At 49.7% G+C, this 22,051-nt stretch overlaps 1 protein-coding gene and 1 pseudogene across 6 annotated transcripts in view; one reads left to right on the plus strand and one right to left on the minus strand.

Moving 5' to 3' along the window:
• The first annotated feature begins 5,950 nt into the window (after positions 1 to 5,950).
• The window catches only part of TOR3A (torsin family 3 member A), a 30,342-nt gene continuing 14,241 nt past the window's right edge, over positions 5,951 to 22,051 (plus strand). For 5 of the 6 annotated variants that reach the window (XR_012918208.1, XR_012918207.1, XM_076000415.1 and 2 more), the window contains exons 1-5: positions 5,951 to 6,275; positions 6,740 to 6,853; positions 8,414 to 8,679; positions 11,045 to 11,223; positions 14,611 to 14,735. Coding sequence is in view for 4 of the 6 variants with exons in the window: in XM_076000415.1 (XP_075856530.1) it covers positions 5,966 to 6,275; positions 6,740 to 6,853; positions 8,414 to 8,679; positions 11,045 to 11,223; positions 14,611 to 14,735 (994 nt within the window). In the remaining 2 variants the exon portion in view is untranslated. Of the gene's footprint in view, positions 6,276 to 6,739; positions 6,854 to 8,413; positions 8,680 to 11,044; positions 11,224 to 14,610; positions 14,736 to 15,202; positions 16,015 to 22,051 lie in introns of those variants that run through there. The other variant, XM_012772591.1, reaches the window with a different exon arrangement.
• Positions 17,234 to 19,320, minus strand: LOC105875512 (aurora kinase A pseudogene; annotated as a pseudogene).

Below are 22,051 nucleotides of genomic sequence, written 5' to 3' on the forward strand. Positions count from 1 at the left end.
ATAAGCCTCAATCAGACAACTGAGCAATGTTCTTGAGATTTTTGTTTTATTTACGGTGTATATGTGCTAGCTTTTGTCTTTTGTGCTTGCACACATGTGGGAGGCTGGGTGCTGGTCCGTGCGTCCTGCTGGCTCACACGTACAGACCCTGTCCTGGCCACATCGCGGGCTTCCTTTGCTTCTCCAGCACACAAAGTGACTGTATTTGAGCTCGAAAAAGGCAGCTCGGAGTGGCGAGGGTGGGAAGGGTAGTCAGTTACTGGGTTGTTTTGCCCAGTGTGTTTGCCTATAAAACTGATTTTTAGCAGCCCTCATTTTGTAAAATAGACAAGAATGGCCGTCATCACTAGTTTTCCATGGATGGGGTTTTATAAAGTAAGTCCAGCGTAAATCCCAGGGAAGAATGGTGTTAAATCACAATTTGTGAGATGTTTGCTTTTTCCTCAGTAGATGTTGGGCATTGTGCTGCAGGCTATGGATGCCACTGAGATGATAGTGACAGTCCCTTCCCTCCCTAGAGTCTATAGTCTACTGGCATACAGAACTGCTTGTGAGGCCCATTCCTGCCTCAGGAATGAGGTACAATAATGACATCACTAAGTGGAAATAAGGAGCAGGGAAGGATCATTGGGAGGGAGGGTAGACGGGACCCACATTGAAGGAGAGATTGATCCAGGCTTGACGAGCGGTGTGTATAGAACCCCTGACTCTGGCAATCCAGAGCTGTGTGCTTAGGAGGTGCAGCGCCTCCCGGGCCTACACGCTACTTCAGTACCTGGTCACCAGAACTGTCCCTTCAGGGGCTTCCTGTGGCCTTCATCAGGAAACTTTGGTGTCCCCTGTCTCTTGAGAGGACACTCTCAGTCCACTGTGATGCTTCACGTGCTCTCTGGCACGTGTCTAGCTGCTGTTAAAGGGAGCCGCTGCACATAGATGAGCTGTGAAACATTTTGTTTACAGAGCTTTTGTTTTTACATGCCAGGTTTATTTATTTACTGAAACGTTTTCGAGGCAGAGGGTTCTGATTGCCTTCAGCAGCATTGGGAAGGTGTCTCCTGTAAAGCTAGGTCCCATTCAGATGACCTCAATAAAGGTGTAATGTGCCCATTTCCCTCACGAAGACCTTAAAGTGCAGGCTTTGACTCAGGTCTGGGGTCTGATATTCTGCACTTCTTTTTCTTTTCCTTTTCTTTCTTTCTTTTTTTTTTTTTTGAGACAGAGTTTCATTCTGTTGCCCAGGCTAGAGTGCTGTGGTGTCAGCCTAGCTCACAGCAACCTCAAACTCCTGGGCTCAAGCGATCCTGCCTCAGCCTCCCGAGTAGCTGGGACTACAGGCATGCGCCACCATGCCCGGCTAATTTTTTCTATATATATATATATATATTTTTTTTTTTTTTAGTTGTCCAGATAATTTCTATTTTTAGTAGAGACAGGGGTCTCGCTCTTGCTCAGACTGGTCTCAAACTCCTAACCTTGAGCCATCCTCCCGCTTTGGCCTCTCAGATATATTCTGCATTTCTAACAAGCTCCTGAGTGTTGCCAGTGCCAGAGTCCTTGGACCACACTTGAGTAACAGAATGATAATGCTTGCTAAGGAATCATAGCTGCCTGTAGTTTTCCAAACAGCCTCTAGATGTCCCCATTATCCATGAGATCTTGCTCCTAGACCTTTGCAGCTAGCAGCCTCCAAGCCCTGAAACGGAAACGTCAGCAATTTATTGAAATACTCAAAAGACTTGTCCAGAAACTGGTGTTTGGGTTCATCGCTTCTATGTGGGACTGGCTCTTTGGTGGAAAAATGTTTACCTCTATTTTTTTAAGGAAAAACATGTTCTGAAATCAAGTTGCTTGTCTAAGAACTTCCCAGCTACCTACTTTATTTACCATGAAATGCTAAATCCAAATTAGAACATCTCGGAAATTAGCAATTAGTCCTACATGAAAGTTACAAGTAGACTGATAATTCTTTCCACCAAGTCTTAAAACTTGGATTGTTTTAATAAACTGTTGTTACTATTAGTAATTTTATCACCATAAATTCACCTATAAACTTCACCGGCATTAACTAAAGCATCCAAGCCTTCTGTGCAGACACACACAGCCGCCTCCAGGGCTGGTCACACACAAAAATAAAAGCGAACCGGGGTGGGGAGGGCGAGTGTGGTAGCTCACCCCTGTGATCCTAGCACTTTGGGAGGCTGGTGAGGAAGAATTGCTTGAGTCCAGGAGTTCAAGTTCAGCGAGAGCAAGACCCTGTCTCTACAAAAATAGAAAATTAGCTGGTCATGGTGGCCCGTAGTCCCAGCTACTCAGAGGCTAGGGCAGGAGGATCTCGAGCCCAGGAGTTTGAGGTTGTAGTGAGCTAGGATGATGCCACTGCACTCTAGCCAGGATGACAGAGCAAGGCTCCATCTTGAAAATATAATAATAATAAAAAATTAAAGTGAACGCGTATTGAGTGTTTGTGATGCACTCACTGAATTATGTAATCTTCACAGCATCCCCATGAGGTGGACTATTTTATTATTCCTACTTTATAGGTAGGGAAACAAGCATAGGTCAGCTAAGTAACACCCGTGGTTACAGATAGAAAATGGCAGGGCCCATTCAGCTAGTTGTACTAGACTGCCATTCATACTCAAACAACAATTATGAGTGAGTTTTCAGTTTTCAAATAAGCACAATGGTCCAGTCATTGTCTACTATCCTCTGAAGGGTCACACGAGCTTGGCTGCACATAATGCTGTACTGGTGCCATGGCCGCTGCTCTAGGAAAAGTTTGGGTTTGATTTTATATCACCCTGAGTGGTTAAGGCACAATATACAAACATCACATTACTTTTCAACTTAACTCTCATGGTGTCTTAAGAAAGGTGCTTATCTGGTTTCTATAGCTGTTTGAGTGAAAGGCATGGCAGATTCGGTGAGCTGCTGAAGATTGTGAACAAAAATAAACTTTTAAGGCTCACTCCCCCCACTGGCTGACTGAATGGACCCCCGCGTGGCCAAAGGAATATCCTAAAACTAAATTGTCTGCCAGGAGGAGGGAGGTCAGACATCCTCATCATGCCCTCCTCCCTTCTTGGAGACATCCTTTGTAACCCATTAACAGGCCTAAGGGTATACAAGACAAGCCTGCAGGCCCTCAATTTACACAACAAATCTATGTCCTGTGGCCCATCTCTGATAATGATACAGAAAATGTCGGGATGCAGCCGCTTGCACCTCCCCACTGATCTGCATCTCCGAGGGCCAGCGCTGCATGTGGCCAGTTGGAGGGCACGCTGCTGGGGCCAGACCCCACGTGCTGGAATGCCCCCAGGCCTGAGTGCCACTGCCTGTTTCCATCCACGCTGCTTGTGTGAGCCTGATTGGGTAATTTTTGAATCCCACTGTTTTTGATTGGATGTTAAAGCTTGTTGTTGATTGGATGTTAAAGCTTGTAGTTGATTGGATGCTTTTGAGCCCTACCAAGGGTATAAAAGCAGGAGGAGAACAAGGCTGAGGGGGCAGGAGGGTCAGAAGATCGGAAGACATGAAGAGAGCTGTAATACTAGGTGTGCTGAGCCTGCTGTAGAAGAATAAAGGCTGTTCTCCAACTCATGTGCCGCTCAGTTCTTTCCCTGGTCAAACAAATAAGAGCTGTGACAAGAGCTGTAACACTAGCTGTACACACTGCTGCAACAATAACAGCTCCTTATGTTAAAACATTCCAAACCTTTAGACAAAGCTTCATGTCTTTAACCAATTACAAGCCAAACAATCTTTAAACCCACCTATAACCTGTAAGTCCCCCCCACTTCGAGATGGCTCACATTTTCGGGCCAAGCCAATGTACGCCTCTCACCTATTGATTGATGACTTTACCTGTAACCCCCGTCTCCCTGAAATGTATAAAAACCAACTGTAACCCAGCCACAGTGAGTCCACTTGCTCAAGGATTCCTAGGTGCGTCTCAGGGTCATGGTCCTCAAATTTGGCTCAGAGTAAATCTCTTTAACCACTTCGTGTGTGGCTGCCTGCCGTGGCCAACGCTTGGCCGTGCGCATGCATGTGTGGCTGTGGGGTATTGCCGACGCTTGGCTGTCCGCGTTCATCTGTGGCTGTCGGCTATGGCCGACGCTCGTACAGAAGTGGTTAAAATTATTTTAGAGTTCACCTTTTTTTCCCTGTTAACAAGATGGAGCAGACCTGGCATTGAGTGTGACCTAAGAGACTGGGATGAACACATAAGTCAATTTGCCTATGACATTTCTGAGACTTGGTGCTAGGATTCTCCTCACTGTCTGGATAGTGTAGGGGTGAGGGAACTTGCCCTTTCCTCTGAAGTCCGCTGAAAGATCAACTCACAATTAAGGCAGATTAATGAGAAGGCTTTATTTACCATGAGCATGGGGAGAAAGAATCACAGAGTGATTACTCAGTATCCCAGTGCAGTTCAGATACTTTTATACATGCCTTTTAGAGTAGAGGGAGAAAAATGAGTATAGGTAATTTTGTTTAGGGGCATAAAGGGTTGCTAGGGAGAATGAATGGATGGGGGAAACAGCCTGACCTGTAAATTAACCTGAGAGACAGGTATTATGTTTTAAATGATTTGGGCCTGGTCTAGGTGCCTTCTGCAATACACTGAAATAACAGGGCGAGGAAGGTAAGTCAATCCCGTTTATGCTGATAGAGGGCAAGTCCCCCGCCCCCCAAAGCTTTGCTGATCTCTAGGGGCCTGCAATTCAAAATACTCTTTATACCAAGCAGTCATATTTTGGGGTGGAATTCCTGAGCTCCTTCAAAAGCCCAGCCTCAAAGCCACCAAACAGGACATTAGTGAAGTCCTCTGGCTCTCTAGACAGCAGTTTCCTCCTAAGACAAGATGGCTCTTTGACCATTGGCTTCAGTTGCTCAGATTTGGAAACTTGCATTAAGCTCTTCTGAAATTTAACAGCCTTGTCCATGCTCTGTGTTACAGAGAAGGGAGCCAGAGAGGCCCCCAAGTCTTGCCAGTGCCATCTGACGGGCTGCTTACGGTCACAAGCACTTGGAAGTTGCAAACCTAACCAAGAAAGTCACACAGTACTTAGCCTAACTTTTTTTTATGAGCTATAATTACACTGACGTGAGACCTTATGACTGGGGGATTCCAAATTCCAAATACTCCAGACTCGAGCCGCGGCTTCCTCTTGCTTTTGGCTGACTCGCAGCTGTGGAGCGCGCCGGTCACCGGCAGCAGCTTCACTTCCCCGCAGAGGAGCTGGCGCCGGCCACACGGGCGCCCTCCGGCGGGCTGCGGCCAACCCGCACACGGGGGCAGGGCGCACGCGGGCAGGGCTGGGGCCGACCCGCACACGGGGCCAGGGCGCACGCGGGCAGGGCTGGGGCCGACCCGCACAGGGGGCCAGGGCGCACGCGGGCAGGGCTGGGGCCGAACCGCACACGGGGCCAGGGCGCACGCGGGCAGGGCTGGGGCCGACCCGCACACGGGGGCAGGGCGCACGCGGGCAGGGCTGGGGCCGACCCGCACACGGGGGCAGGGCGCACGCGGGCAGGGCTGGGGCCGACCCGCACACGGGGGCAGGGCGCACGCGGCGTCCTTACTTGGCAGCCTCAGAGGGGCCGCCAGAGCTGCCAGAAAGTGACAACAGAGTAACCTGCAGTGGCCATCTCCAGACCTGGCTTCACCTTCGAAACCACAGTCACGCCCCAGACCCAGAACAGACAGCTGCCTGGCCCGCCGTGCGGCCCGCCCGAGCCGCCTCCGGGCTGCGCGGACTCCGGGCGGAGGCGCCCGTCACGTGACGGCGGCCGTGTCCTAGCCGCCCGGACTCCGGACGGAGGCGCCTCGTCACGTGACGGCGGCCATGCTGTCCGGGCCGCAGGGACTCCGGGCGGAGGCGCCCGTCACGTGACGGCGGCCGTGTGCTAGTCGCCCGGACTCCGGACGGAGGCGCCTCGTCACGTGACGGCGGCCATGCTGTCCGGGCCGCAGGGACTCCAGGCGGAGGCGCCACGTCACGTGGCGGCGGCCATGTTGCCCGGGCCGCGGCGCCCGAGTGGGTTCGGCCTGCTCCTCCTGGTGCTGCTGCTGCTGCCGCCGCCGCTCCCGGCCGCGCCTGGCACCGACGAGCCGCGCTCGGCCTGGGCCTGGCCTGGCTTCCCGCGCCTGCGGGAGCGGATGCGGGCGGTCGGGGACCTCTCCAAGCGGTACTGGGCGCTCCTCAGGTGCCAGGTGTGGCCGGACCACTGCGAGGATGACGGGGATGCAGCCGCGGGGCCCCCGGGTAAGACCTCGTCCCCGCCGGCCACCGCCTGGCCCTCCGGCGGTGCGGAAGCCAGCGGGCGGCGCGTCAGGTCTGCGCCCCGGCCCGGCCTTGGCAGCGGGCATGGGCGGCCTGGCGGGTCGGGAATGGGCCAGCTGCGCCCCCCCCCCCGCCGCCTCGCAGACACTGTGCTGCCTCCCAGCCCACCTGATGTTACTCTAAGGTGCTGCTCTTTGCCACCTTCTGGATGTCTTTAAGAAAATTCCGTTGTGCACACACCTGGTGACTGTCCCCCGCCCTCAAGTACCTTCTCTGCTGCTTACCTAGGCGTGCTTTACGACATGCTGCGGGCAGAGCGTGGGCTGGGAGCTGGGACTTGAGTTCTGGTTCTAGCTCTGTCCCTGACAAATTGTGCTGCACAGTTGTAACGGCACTGTTGTGGAGCAGATGGTCTGGTCTCTGTCTTACAGCCTCTCCTTTTCCAGGCTGGAGCCTTCCCCTGTTGGGCCAGCAGTACCTGGATGTGCTGACCACATGGTACTGCAGCTTTCAGGACTGCTGCGACAGCGGGGATTGCAGGATCTCCAACAACTTCACAGGTTGGACTCCACGTGGTCTAAAGGAGCTAGTGATCTGTGGGGACAGGAGGCTATTGGGGGAAAAAGATAGACTGCAGGGGACCTTTCATCATCTTGCCCAACCTGGTACCAAGCCGGAACTGCCACAAAAAGATTGAAGTCTGTTTTGCAATTATTTGAAGACCTTCTTTGGGCAAGACTTGGAACTTTTAGGTTTTCCAGAAATATAACACCCTCTAACAAAGGGAACGATGTGACACCAACATTAAATTAATGGTGCCATTGGTTTTGTGTTCTCCCCCCTAGGAACAGAAGCCAAAGCACCCCATCCTGGTGTTTGAAGGAGCACCAAAATATTTGAACCAGGCACCAGAAGCCGCTTTAGCCTCTCATTGAATGGCTCAGGCAGACTGAACTTGTTTCATGCATCTTGGGGATCCATGAGAATGTCATGACCGTGTTACACCCAGCTAAGAGATGTAGGACGGGCTTCGAAATGTCACTGTCTGTCCCTCATCTACACTGAGGTTTTCTTGCCACTTCCCCCCTCACCATGTCCTCCTGCCATCCCTGGGCGTGTGTCCAAGGAGGAAAGAATAGCTGAGATCTGTTGAGTCCCTGCCATATACTTAGGCACTGTGCTAGGAGTTTTTTTTTGGCTTAACTCCTAATCCAACACCTACAACCCTTTAGGAGTCTCGGGCCCATAGCACCTTTCTTTCTAAACAGAAACAGCAATCTCTCAGAAGGTAGTTGGAAGCATCCAGGGAGAGAACTGATCAGATATTATAGGTTGTCATTAAAAATATCCTTTTCTAAGGTTTAGCCAACAACCATGTCTGATGCAGCATGGACTTCCCAGTTGGTCTGGGGCCAGTGGGGCTGCCTCCGTGGCTCCATTCCCTGAGAGAAGTCAGACTGGTCCTGATTATAAACTAACTCGTATTAACCGCTGGTGGATTGAACACCCCGAGCTCATTTGCCGGTGACTTCTCCCGTGGCATGTCTGTTCAGGCGGTTCTGCGTATGCAGTTGATTTGCGTGTTGCTTCTCAGAGGGTGATCTTTGGTCCCAAGTACTGAATCTGTTCTGATAAAGAACCACACACCCCCATCCCCAATCTCCAAATCCTGCAGCTTCATAGCTGATGGGAAATAAGGCCTAGCAGGGGGGTTTGCACAAGTAGCTGCTCTCAAGTGTTTGCGGAATGGAATTAGAAAGAACGAACTGAGGCTTCTCTATGAAGCTCTTAGAGAGTCCTGAGACCAGGGGTGAGAGTGACCTAGAGCGTGGGGAGAGGCGCTCCTCCTCTGTGCCGTCTGTTCTGGGATGTCTTCAGGGTCTTTGGAAAGGGTGATTCCAGTTCTCTGAGTTCAATCTTGTTTTCTCAAACTCTTCAGAAAATAGCCCTTGAATCCCTTCTGCTACAAGTTCTGACCTCTGGCTTCATGTTCTAAGGTCAAACAGGATGAATAATTGATCCCACCTCCAAGATACGCAGAGTTTTGGTTTCTGGGCTGTTGGCAGGGAACGTATGTGTGAGTCACAGTCTCGCTGTGACTTCCTCTTCCCTGCCCCTAGGCTTGGAGTCAGACCTGAATGTGCGACTGCATGGCCAGCATTTGGTCCAGAAGCTGGTCCTAAGAACAGTGAAGGACTACTTAGAGACGCCCTGGCCAGACAAGGCCCTGGCTCTGTCGTTCCATGGCTGGTCTGGGACAGGCAAGAACTTCGTGGCACGGATGCTGGCGGAGAACCTGTATCGGGATGGGCTGAAGAGCGATTGTGTTGAGATGTTCATCGCCACAGTCCACTTTGCTCACTCCCAGCATGTGGACCTGTACAAGGTGAGGCCAGGCAGTTCCGGCGGCTCTCCCCGCCAGGTCTGGGAGGGCCCTGTGCTGGGGGTGCAGGTAGGCAGCTGCGGCAACAGACACCATCACAGACGAGACACCCACTGCATGCACCCTCACAGAGGAGGCCTTGAGCATGCAGAGGAAGGACTGATGTTCCAGACACCAGGCCCGCTCTGCCCTCAACAGCCACACACCAGAGGCCAGATGCTGGGCTCCAGCACAGCAGATTTTCCTGATAGAGAAATAATGAAACATCGCAGGAAATGTGGAACAGAAAAAAGCAAAAACTTTATTATAATCTCCCCACACAGACATAATCTTGTTAGCTAATAACTGCAAGGTCCAGAGCCCAGAGAGACACACGAAGCCTCATGTGTAGCAAAATGCAATTTATTTTGAGCATCTGGGTGCAGATGGGTGGAGGCAGAACATCCATGAGAGAAAAGGAGAGAGCCTTGGGTTTTATAGAGGGGTTCCCCAGGGGGAGTAAGTAAGTGGGCCAGAACTGCCGCTTGTGGTTAATTTTTTCAAACAACCAGCTCCTAGGACGCCTGCCCCCTTTAGCTCCAGCGTCCCCCCCATCAGGAGAGCAGGCAGGATAGACTTGTCCCTATGGGGGGGGGGGTGCTGGCTGCTGCTACCTGTTAGATTTACAACATCTGGGGACTCTCCAGACTCCTGCTGCTGCTGTTTTACAAGCCTAGGTTTCACATTAACTGTATTTTGTCCTGTATTTACTTTTCAGGTTCCCACCTGGAACAAATCTAATAGTAACAGCGTTTTTGGTGTATTTCCTTTGTTGTCAAACTTTCCCCCATCTCGTTTATGTCAGTGTAATTATTATGATGGACAGAAAGTTGCATGTTCTGCCTTTTAAAACAAAATACACACATCAGGCCGGGCGCTGTGGCTCACGCCTGTAATCCTAGCTCTTGGGAGGCCGAGGCGGGCGGATTGCTCAAGGTCAGGAGTTCAAAACCAGCCTGAGCAAGAGCGAGACCCCGTCTCTACTATAAATAGAAAGAAATTAATTGGCCAACTGATATATATATATAAAAATTAGCCGGGCATGGTGGCGCATGCCTGTAGTCCCAGCTACTTGGGAGGCTGAGGCAGGAGGATCGCTCAAGCCCAGGAGTTTGAGGTTGCTGTGAGCTAGGCTGACGCCACGGCACTCACTCTAGCCTGGACAACAAAGTGAGACTCTGTCTCAAAAAAAAAAAAAAAAAAAAATACACACATCATAAGTGATTTTCCATGTCTTCCTTTATCAGCTCATTATATGCTAGCAAGCAGATGGACAGAAATTTCCTTTGCTGTTCCCCTATTTTGGGTTTCTTCCAGTGCAGACACATAGCATTTAAAATTCACCAGAAGCAGCAATCCCCCATTGCAGCACAACAGATATGACTGCACCTCTCTTTGGCTTTCCAGTCTAGTATTTGGAGTGTGTTAACTTGGGAAGATTATATACGCCTTTGAGGATGGAGTCTCCTGGCAGTTTCAATATGGCTGTGGAAGGCAAGGGTCTGCCGTCTTAAGGTCAGGTGGCCAGTCAGCTGGCCCTTCGCAGGAAGAACTGTCTGACTCTGACTGGCAAAACTGCTGTGACTCCAAGCATCCCTACTGTGAAAACTGACACACTACACACACTCTCACCCTCACACACCCTCACCTGGGGGACTGGGAGCTGAAGTCAAAGTTCCTGGACTGGGAGTGTGGGCCCCGGGGTAAGAGTTGGCTCCAAGTAATATATTATTTGCCGAGTTCTGATGAACACTGCAGATAACCATCTTTTCAATTGACAGTTTAGTTTCTTTTCTGGGAGACAGCCCCCATGTGGCAGCCCCCAGGTTGTGGGCTGGCTGGGCTCCAGACAGGCTTGCTCCCCTGAGATCTCAGCCCAGCCAGGGTGCCAGTGGCACTTTGTTCCTGCGAGTTTAGGCCAGGGGACTGGGGCTGCCTCTGGGCACATGGGCCTCTCTGCCCATCACCCCTAGATGACAGCCTGACTCCTACTTCCTGGGGCAGACGAGTTGGCAGTTCCAAGCTGGGACCTAATCCTGGAGAGGAGAGAGCAGGCTGCAGCTAGGGCCTTTTCCCAAGGGCAGAGGCCTTCTCCCTCTGCCCAGGCTGGCTCCACCTCCTTGTTTGGCTCTCAAACCTCAGAGTGCATGGGAATCACCTGTGAAGCTTGCTAGATGCCATGGCTTAGTTCTGTCCCCAGAGGTTTGGATTTGGTAGTTCTGGCAGGGCAGGGTGAAACCCAGCCACTAGCAGTCTGGCAGAAGCCACTCCTCGGGCTGGGGTTGAAATGTGTCCACCAGTTCCCAGCAGCTCCCTGTGTTCCCTGTAGGAGCAGCTGCTGGGCCGGATCCAGGAGACACAGCAGCTCTGTCTCCAGACCCTGTTCATCTTCGACGAGGCCGAGAAGCTGCATCCGGGGCTGCTGGAGGTCCTTAGGCCACACTTGGAACGCCGGGCCCCTGAGGGCCACAGGGCCAAGTCCCCAAGAACCATCTTTCTTTTTCTCAGGTGAGGTCTGAGGAGCACCAGTCAGGAGGGTGGATGAGGGGAGGGTACTAGCGGACGGTGGAGGGTTTCCACGCTCTCCCAGGCTACAGAAGGTCTTCCTCGGGACAAGCCAATGCAAACTCTGGCAGAGAGAGCAGAAACCTGGCTGCTTGGGTGGGAAGCCTAAGGTCTCCCTGCTCCTACCTGATTCTCCCCCAGGGCACTTCTGAGGGACTCTGGCCCCCAGCACAGGCTGGCTGATGAACTCACAGCCAGCTGGAGCCAGAGCAGGGCAGTGTCCCTCCTCTCACTCTCCACCCTTGGGATGTGGCTCTCTGTAGGACTGGGAGGCTCCCCCAGACTCCCCAGGGAGGGACCGCTCACACACTGAGAGTCCCCCTTAGAAGGACATTCAGTTTGCCAGTAAGCCCATTAGTTGAAAATCAAGTGCCAACTATCATTGGAAATTCCCAAGGAAGGCACGGTCCCCACTAAGTCCAGCCATAGAAGGTCTGCTGCTTCTCTGTTCATGAGAAAAAGCCACTGGCTTAACAGGATGTAATGTGTTGAATGAAGCACATTCTGAGCACCATAGTGAGATTGGCAACACTACCACGGCAGACCCCGTCACTTCACCACACTTTTCTCTGTGCTTTTGTTTAAATGGTTTTGCAGGAATCGCACTTAGAAGTAACTTGTCCAACTCTATCTTTTAACGGAGCTTCAACTGGGAGAGCCCTACATCAGTCAGGAGTCAGGCTGGGGCCCTTGTTGGTCCAACTTGAACACTTCACAACAGCTTCTTGCAGACTTGGTGGAAGTCACTCCCTTCCCCAGCCAGCACTTGTGTGCTGGAGGGCGTCCACGCTCTAGGGCGCACGTCGTGAGGACAGGAAAGCGTGTGGCTGGGGAAGGGCTGCTCATTTTCGTCCTAGCTTGGAGCGTGTGAAAGGGTGAGCTGCGGGAGGCGGACCACGCTGCAGTGTGGACCCGCAGAGAAGATGGCAGTCTGGTCTTGCCCCGGCTGACGCAGTTTGGTCCTCCTGTGCAGCCCGGCAGGCCGTCCTGCAGCGGTGGGGAGTGGGGCGGCGCTGCACCACGCAGAGTGTGCTGTGAGCAGCTGGTCTTGAGCGCGGGGAGGCCTGGACTGGTCTTGTCCTGCGGGCTCCGCCACTGGGGCTCATGGTGCTGGCTCCTTCTCTAGGAAGGAGCCGTGGGACCTCGTGGCTAGAAAACCTTGCATTCCTGCCTTACCTGCTTGGTCTCAGACTGTGGAGGGAGGAAGAGAACCCAGCCTGCTCTTCCCCTGCACCTGAGGCCTCAGGCACGAGGGAGGCACACACATGCTGGGCGAGCAAGGCCAGGAGCCAGTGCACTGCACCTGTTGGCGACCTGCAGAGCCTGAGGAGGGAAAGAAAGGGAGATACTGGATCCCCAGCCCTAACTTGCCACTACCTTCGCTCCCTCATTCCGCTGGATCTGGCTGGATCTGAGGACAAAGCAGGGAGGGAGCACTGGAATATGGGGTGGGCAAGGCCGCAGAATCTGAAGGAGCTGGCCAAGGCCAGCCAGGCCAGAGCCCAGGAAGGAAGATGAGTGCTGGAGGCGGGAGCGAAGCACGCACAGGGGCTAGCTGCAGGCCATTGACCACCTCCATCCCTTCTCCTCTGTTGGTGGCTCTACAATTTCCTCTTCTCTATCTCTGCTCTCCCTCATATCTCTAACCCAGTCTTCTTTCCTGTGCTTCAGACCCATAATTCCAGTTGCCCGATTATGTTACAATCTAGAGAGAGATCACAGGCAAGCGTGAAACCAAGCTTTCTTCTCTGTCCTCCCACCGTCCACCTGTGTTAAGGGACATCATGCAGCCCAAGGCGAACACCTGTTTTCTGTAACCTTTCCCTCACTTCTCACACCCACCAATTACAGGGTCCTCTCAACTGTGCCTCCAAAACTAATTCTTTTTTTTTTTTTTTTTTGAGACAGAGTCTCACGTTGTTGCCCAGGCTAGAGTGCGTGCCATGGCGTCAGCCTGGCTCACAGCAACCTCACACTCCTGGGCTCAAGCAATCCTCCTGCCTCAGCCTCCCGAGTAGCTGGGACTACAGGCATGCGCCACCATGCCCAGCTAATTTTTTCTATATATATATTAGTTGGTCAATTAATTTCTTTCTATTTATAGTAGAGACGGGGTCTCGCTCTTGCTCAGGTTGGTTTCGAACTCCTGAGCTCAAAGGATCCTCCCTCTTCGGCCTCCCAGAGAGCTAGGATTACAGGCGTGCGCCACCGGGCCCAGCCTTTTTTTTTTTTTGAGACCGAGTCTCACTTTGTTGCCCCAGCTAGGGTGAGTGCTGTGGCATCAGCCTAGCTCACAGCAACCTCAAACTCCTGGGCTCAAGCGATCCTCCTGCCTCAGCCTCCCGAGTAGCTGGGACTACAGGCAGGCGCCACTATGTTCCGCTAATTTTTTGTATATATACTTTTTAGTTGGTCAGTTAATTTCTTTCTATTTTTAGTAGAAACAGCATCTCGCTCAGGCTGATTTCAAACTCCTGACCTCGAGCAATCTGCCTGCCTTGGCCTCCCAGAGTGCTAGGATTACAGGTGTGGGCCACCACGCCTGGTCCAAAACTAATTCTTAAATCCTCCTTTCCATCCTTCATTGCCACATCACCGCTACACATGGACTGTTGGCAAAAAGCTCTGTGTCTAGGTTTCTGCAGCCATCCTGTGCCTCTTAACCTCTGCAGCCCTGGACTGGTCTTCTTAGGACATAAAGCTGATCAGGTCACCCCACACTCCCAAGCTCAGAACTCTCCCGTGGCTCTCCATGGCCCATAAGCTAAACTCCATGTACATGGCAGACAAAGGTCGCCTCCCCCAGCCTTGCCTGTGCTCCTGTAGCCCCTCAGCGCTGAGCCCTGCAAACGTCTGGTGCCCCCGTGCCTGGGTACACTCCCTGTGCCTCCTGTCCGACAGTGACTCCTCAGACTGTCTGACTCACTACCGTCTGTGTCTGGGGAGAATGACCCCTGAAGCCTTCCCCCAGACCTTACTCGCTCCAACGTTAGCACCCACCAGACTGCCTGGAACCACACGCGTCTGCCCCGCTCATGACAGAAATCAAAGGAGAGAACCATGTCTTACCATCTCTGTGCTCCCTGCACCTAGCACAGTCTCAGTGTTTCCCAAAGGGAGCAAGAGAGGGAGTTGGGTGGCAAAGCAGGACAGCGTCTTTGCTGCACAGAGCTTTGGGTTGTGACAGGATCTCCTAGGAGAGAGAAGGCCCGAGCCCCTCGACCTGCACCCTTCCAGGCACCAATGTATTGGCTTCAGTGGTCAAGCGAGCCATTTGGAAGCTAAATATAAAACTAGAGAGATCCGATAACCTGCTCTTACCCCTTTCAGTAACCTTAGGGGCAATATCATCAACGAGGTGGTCCTGAATTTGCTTAAGGCTGGATGGTCCCGGGAAGAAATTACAATGGAACACTTGGAGCCCCACCTCCATGCTGAGATTGTGGAGTCCACAGGTAAGTAATATTTCCAGCCATACAGAAAATAAGCCTCTGGTGAGAGCGACATTTGTATTTTTATGTCAGAAGGTATGTCTGCTTTGAAAGAGAACATTCACACTGGCCCTAGAAGCACAGGCGGTGGTCTCGGAGGCCCCCAGAGTCTCACTGTGAGAACCTCGGTGGTTCCGCCAGAGGTCGGATCTCTCTAGCTGCTGTTTTCTGTCGTCAAACAAGACTGTAAACCTGGCAGTCGGGCCCCCAGTCGCCCTGCTCTACCTGTGGCTATATCCATAGTTAACCGTGGCCCTCCATACCTAGAGGAGACAGCTGCAGAAACACATTCTGCAGACAGCCCTCCTGGAGTTGTTGACATGCGAGATCAAGATCAAACCTTGCCCGGGCCTTAGGCTTGGGGACACCTTAAAACTCCAGCTGGGTTCAGCCCCAGGTCCAACTCCATGTAACTTTGCTCTTGATTTCAGACAGTGGCTTTGGTCACAGCTGTCTTGTGAAGGAAAACCTGATTGACTACTTTGTCCCCTTCCTGCCTCTGGAGTACCGTCACGTGAGGCTGTGTGCACGCGATGCTTTCCTGAGCCAGGAGCTGCAGTACACTGAAGAGGCGCTGGATGAAATCGCCACAATGATGGCGTACGTCCCCAGCGAGGAACAGCTCTTCTCTTCTCAGGGCTGCAAGTCTATTTCCCAGAGAATTACCTACTTCCTGCCATGAAGGCTAGATAAAGGAGGGCCAGACTGGTCCAGCTATCACCAACATACAAGTGGTGTGTAAAAGGAAGTCCTTATGTTAGAAGTAGAGCCAATTCTTAAGCTTACTTGGTGCCTTAAAGACACACATTACAAAACGGTTAGGTGGTGGGAGACAGCAAACCCCAAGGGCTCCTTACAAGTCCACAGATGGTCTCCTTTGCACCTCAGCTCCTCCTTGCAGGTGCCTGGGCTTGGGTGTTGGGCCTCAGAGGCTGCAGGATCCTTGAGTTGCAGAGCAGGGAAGAATGAAGTTCTGTGACCCGGGAGTGCAGAGTATACCTCAGGTTTGCAAGCTGGCTGGGCTGGCTTTCAAGTGGTGACTCCCAGAGGAATGTTGAGTAGCTTCTGTTGCTTCAACAAAGCCTCAGGCTGAAGGGAAAAGTGCACAGAGGAAGATCCTTTTAAAGTCAGTTCAGTATCAGCTAAGACTTACTCTTCTACAGATTGAAAAACATTTTTTAAAATTTGGGGTCTTGACGTGACTATATCATACATAAAGATTAAAATTTTGTATTTTTCTAGAGTCCTTGGCCTGTTTTCTGAGACTTAGTAATTGCGCTCACTTAGCAAAATTTCAAATGCCGGTGGTCCTGCTGGGGCTGGCAGGGATGAGGTGGGTGCTGGCACGCGTGCAGCTGGCAGGGGTGCGGCTGGTCTCGCAGTTTACAGCAGTGTGATTTGAGACCACATCAGCTGAGCTGGGTTGCACCAACTTCTTACTGAAGAGGCTTCCACAGCACGTTGGTCTTACAGATGAAAGCCTTCACTCCTGTATTCTCAGCTTTAAAAAGGAAAGCAGTCATTTTGGTAAATTAAATGGCAATGTGTAAATGTGAAGCACTGGGCTTATGCACATAGTGCTCACTATGTGTTTTTTCCGTTTTCTTGCATCTTCCCTTCTCCCACGCTTCTAGAATAACACGTAGGTCTTTTTATTTGTCATCATCTAATGTTCCTCCTTATTTGTTTTTGAGACAGAGTCTCATTCTGTTACTCCGATTAGAGAGCAGTGGCATCATCATAGCTCACTGTAACCTCAAACTCCTGGAGAGAATTGCTCAAGCAATTCTCCTGCCTCAGCCTCCAGAGAAACCGGGACTACAGGCTCAAGCCACCATGCACGGCTAATTTTTCTATTTTTTTTTGTAGAGATGGGATCTTGCTCTTGCTCAGGCTGGTCTTAAACTCCTGACCTCAAGTTATCCTCCTTCCTGGGCCTCCCAGAGTGCTAGGATTACAGGCGTGAGTCACCACACCCGGCCATGTTCCCTCTTAGTTTAAAGCCCTCCCCAACCCTCTAGCCCCTGTGGAACTGAACACTTCTGTCTCTCCCCAATTCAACACTTTATTGTGTTCATTTACTCGATTAACTACCTCAAGGTTAGAAAGTAATACCTAGCCTGAGCCACACTAGACACCCAAATTAATTAAAGGAACTTAGTTTCATATCACTCATGGGACAAAAGTAAAGCTAACTGCACAAATGGGGGCTAGGTTTGCTGCTATCTACTGTCTAGAGCAGACGTCCTCAAACTACAGCCTGTGGGCCACATGCCGCCTGCCTAGGACATATATCCAGCTTGCTGGGTGTTTTTGCTGCTGCTGCCTGTCCTGCTTAGCAGCCAACTTGTCCCGGGCCCACAGTGCGCATACTCCAACGGTCTGAGGGACAGAGAACTGGCCCCCTGTTTAAAAAGTTTGAGGACCCCTGGTCTAGAGCGTCTCAAAAAGAATATGCAGGCCGGGTGCAGTGGCTCACACCTGTAATCCTAGCACTCTGGGAGGCCCAGGCAGGAGGATCACTTGAGCTCAGGACTTCGAGACCAGCCTGAGCAAGAGTGAGACCCCATCTCTACCAAAAATAGAAATTAGCCAGACAACTAAAAAAAAAAATGTGTGTGTGTGTGTGTGTGTATATATATATATATATACACATATATATATAGTTGTTTTTTTTTTTTAATTAGCCAGGCATGGTGGCGCATGCCTATAGTCCCAACTACTTGGGAGGCTGAGGCAGGAGGATCGCTTGAGCCCAGGAGTTTGAGGTTGCTGTGAGCTAGGCTGACGCCATGGCACTCTAGCCAGGGCAACAGAGTGAGACTGTCTCAAAAAAGAAAAAAAGTAAGGGGAGTTCAAAAAAAAGAATATGCAGGACACCTGATCTCACACACCAGGTTCTAAGCTCTGTAAATATACAGTATAAAGGGCATGTTCTATATCTTTCAATGTTAGAGACACATAACAGCTGACATTCTTTTAGCTTTTTTTTTTAGACATATCTATTTATTTGCATATTTAAAGTTTACACACATGCCATAAACTCCAATATAATTTAAAACAAAACAAGCCCTTAATGACTCTGAGACACATGGTTTCTTCTGGATCCCAAGCCAAGTCCCAAAGAGGAGGTAGAGCACATGTTCTATTTTATAAAGTCTCATGGTATGTAAGTGGTTAGGGAGAACTTGAAACCCAGCCAGGGCTAAGGGGTGGTGGACTGACACTCAGACCATTCCAAAGGGAATGCCATGGAAGAAGAAACACAAGTCTACACAAAAACCTTTAACATTTAACAGAATCACATTAATTCCAACAGCTTTACTTAAGCTTGGCCACCCAGTAAATTACACACTCAGGCACTTGGAAGGTTATTGCACAGCTCCTTAACTGATCGAGTCAGGGCAAAGTGGTCACTTACCCCACAACCAGACGCAACTTGCTTCTGCAAGGACACCACGCCTGGCACAGGCTGTGGCGTGGCTGCGGTTGAGCCTTGCCTCCAGGTTATAAACCAGTAAAGCAGCAGGCTTCTGATGGCTGCTTTCACTTCAGAGTGTCCTGTTGATTGCCGTGGAGCTTTCTGAATAGAGAGGCTGAGTCCCTGCCTGCTCAGTAAGACAAATAACATTTCCTGTAGCTATCTAGACCAAAGGAAGCAGTTAATAGTAAAAATGAATTTCAGTAGCATGTTCCTGACAGGTTACACAGCAGCCCTGGCTCAAGGATCTCTCCCCCTGCATGATTCCTAAGACTATTTGGTAGTTGATTCTCTGTTTTGGCAATTTGATGGTTTTGATGAATTTGCTGTGATCCAGGGGTGTTCAAGTACTTCTCTGAGAACTGGCCCCTGCCTTGGATTATGCTTCAACAGTCTGGAAATGAGGTCTCTCGCTCCCTCTGTTACAAAGTAGGAAGTGTGAATTCAACCTGTGATATTCTTCTGTAGGTCTCTTGGTATGTGCTTGTCTCAATAGGAGGCTTCCCAACTAAAAATTCATAGCAAAGAACTCGAAGGCTCCAGAGATTCACCTTCTCATCATGCATCCGACCTTCAATTATCTTGGGCGGCAGTCCAGGGTACCACAGAGAGCTGTTCTCCTGGAGGATGGAGCATGTACTGACCAGCCGAATCTGTGATCTTAAGCTCTCCAGCTGATCCAAGAAGCAGGTTCTCTGGCTTAATGTCTCTATCAATAACTCTCTTTGAATGGCAGTAGGACAGGGCATTTGCCAATTCTGTGATAGAAGTGGCAGTTCTCTGCTCATCAAACTCTGAAAGTTTCTGAAGTTCTCTATAGACTGTTCCAAGTGATGCATATTCTAGAATTAGGTGAACTCTGGTGGCATCATGGGAATAACCATACAGTCTGAGAAGGTTAGGGTGCCGAAGGAGAGACTATTTCCACTTCTCTTCTGAGCTGATGCTCTACTTCTGCTTTTTCCAGCTGAGCTTTAAATGACACTTTTGTTTGGCATCAGAAATACAAGATCTGAACCTCCCACCTTGGGAACCAAGAGAAGCAGCAAACAACAGTGGTTCCAACATGTTCTCTGGAGCCAGACTGGCAGGGCTGGAGTCTCACCGTCACCACAGTGAGGCTATGGGAAAGCAGTTTAACCTGCCAATGAGCTTTAGAAAATATAATTAAGTGTAGAGTTTATTTGCAGGCAAAGTTTGAGGATGGACAGCTAAGAAACCACCAACTCCAAATGAATTGGGTTAGTGCTTCCAAACCAAGGGAGTTAAAGTTTCACTTATATAGGCAGAGACAGACACCTTTTAGCAGGATTACAACATTTTCCATGCAAGATCAGGTGCACACACCACAGGGATTTGCTTGGTTATAGATTGCTACATTCCAAGGAAGATTACTTTGTTACTCCATGAGGAGGGGTAGCATCTGAGGGGCTCTTTACCTCTGATGGCATTTCATGTTAATTATTTACTGGCAAGGAAGGCAGGAATTACAGTTGCACTCTGCATGCCCAGGTTGCACAGCCACATTTTTTTAAGGCTCAAGATAATTTAAAGTTCCAGTACCTTTATATTTGAGTTATCAAGATCTTTCAAGAAAGCACTGTAGATGAACTCAAACAGTTTGGCTCCCTTTATGTTCAGGAGCTTAGTCCCATGTCACTAGGAAGGCTCATTTCTAGAGTGTCATGTCCCACAGTATGGGGAATTGGTCAGGCTACAAAGTTGATGGGGTATAGGCCGAAATTAAATCAATGTCAGGGAAGTGGCTCAGCTGAGTCAGGCTACACAGCTGTATCTTCAATTAATGTAATTTTTTTTTTTTTTGAGACTGAGTTACTCTGTTGCCTGGACTAGAATGCCGTGGCTTCAGCTTAGCTCACAACACCCTCAAACTCCTGGGCTCAGGCAATGCTCCTGCCTCAGCCTCCCGAGTAGCTGGGACTACAGGCATGCGCCACCATGCCTGGCTAATTTTTCTATATATATAATTTAGTTGTCCAGCTAATATCTATTTTTATAGTAGAGACAGGGTCTCACTCTTGCTCAGGCTGCTCTCAAGCTCCTGACCTCAAGGGATCTGCCCGCTTCAGCCTCCCAGAGTGCTAGGATTACAGGACTTAGCCACTGTGCCCAGCCTAATGTAATTCTTTGAGCAACTCTTATTTTAGTTTTTTTTAGCCGTATGTTGACTTCATTGCAAACAAATGCGTAAGAAGCAGTGAAAACAAAAACAGGACAAAACACAACGAATAATTATAATTTCTAGAATAAGTAAAAGCTTTTGTCACCATATTTGCCAAGATCCAAGCCAGCTGCTTAGCATATTGTTTACAGATAGAGTTGGATCTGAAAGTCTACTTGGGTTTTCATATTAGCCATTAATTTAGTGATATTATATGATTCATTTGAGATAAAGGCATAACATTCGGTTTTTATGATAGCACAGGTTATTCCTTGGGCTGCAGTATGTCTAAAGACAGAGTTTTGTAATACAGCCTTTTTTATAAAAGTAACTTCATTGTTTAGTAACAAGACAACCATGTAGCTATTGTTTACAGAGTTTTCTGTATTAATATGATTAGTTAGGGCCTCTACATGTCAAAGGACATCCTCAGTACCCAGCTGTCGCAAAAACAACAGCTAAATGATCATACCAATGGAATACAGAATGAACCCAATAAGGTTATAAATGAGGAAGATTTGAGGGCTTTGAAAGGGTATGATTTATTCAACCTTGTGCCGAGGTATAACCTAAAGAACACCATCCTAACTATCCTGAAGGTAACCATGGCCATAGATTGGTGTTGCACAGCCAAGACATTCCATTTGGAGCTAGCCAATAACTACCTAGTCACTATGCTCATTCAGCGGCATGCCAATTAGCTCTTTATAATACAGTGATGTGGGTACACTGTTCTTTGGGCCCATGCATCCCATATCTCTAATGCTATCAGCCCATGTATCTTTGGTGTGATATTTTTGTTCCAATACAAAGGGGCAAGCTAAGTTGAACAAAAGAGGGGTAAGCCAGATAAAACCACCCCAAATTCATGTAATCTATCTTAAAAATCAAGCTGTATTATTTCTCAATTGGAGTACCACCGGTGTGAAAGCTAACGAACTAGTGTCTTTTTCTGAAAAGCTCTTTCCATGCCCTTTGCTTTGTAAAGTGTTATTAAAAGGCCCATGATGCACATCACCCTAGTTATACTAGTGTCCAGTAACAATGACTGCTTTTGAGAAGCAAGGATATATTTCTTTTTTTTTTTTTTAGCATATTATGGGGATACAAGTGTTAAGGTTACATATATTGCCCATGCCCCCTTCCCCCTCAAGTAAGAGCCTCAAGCGTGTCCATCCTGCCCAAATGTTGCACATCTTACTCGTTTGGTTGTATACATCCATCCCCTCCTCCCCCTCCCACCCTCCTGATACCCGATAAATGTTACTCCTATATGTCCACTTACGTGTTGATCCGTTAATACCAATTTGCTGGTGAGTACATGTGGTGCTGGTTTTTCCATTCTTGAGATACTTCACTTAGTAGAATGGGTTCCAGCTCTATCCAGGAATATACAAGAGGTGCTATATCACCATTGTTTCTTAAAGCTCAGTAGTACTCCATGGTATACATATACCACATTTTATTAATCCACTCATGAATTGATGGGCACTTGGGTTGTTTCCACAGCTTTGCAGTTGTGAATTGTGCTGCTATAAACATTCGAGTACAGGTGTCTTTTTCATAAAGTGACTTTTGATCTTTTGGGTAGATGCCCAGTAGTGGAATTGCTGGATC

Source organism: Microcebus murinus, chromosome 2, assembly GCF_040939455.1.
Source record: "Microcebus murinus isolate Inina chromosome 2, M.murinus_Inina_mat1.0, whole genome shotgun sequence".
Lineage (NCBI taxonomy): Eukaryota > Metazoa > Chordata > Mammalia > Primates > Cheirogaleidae > Microcebus > Microcebus murinus.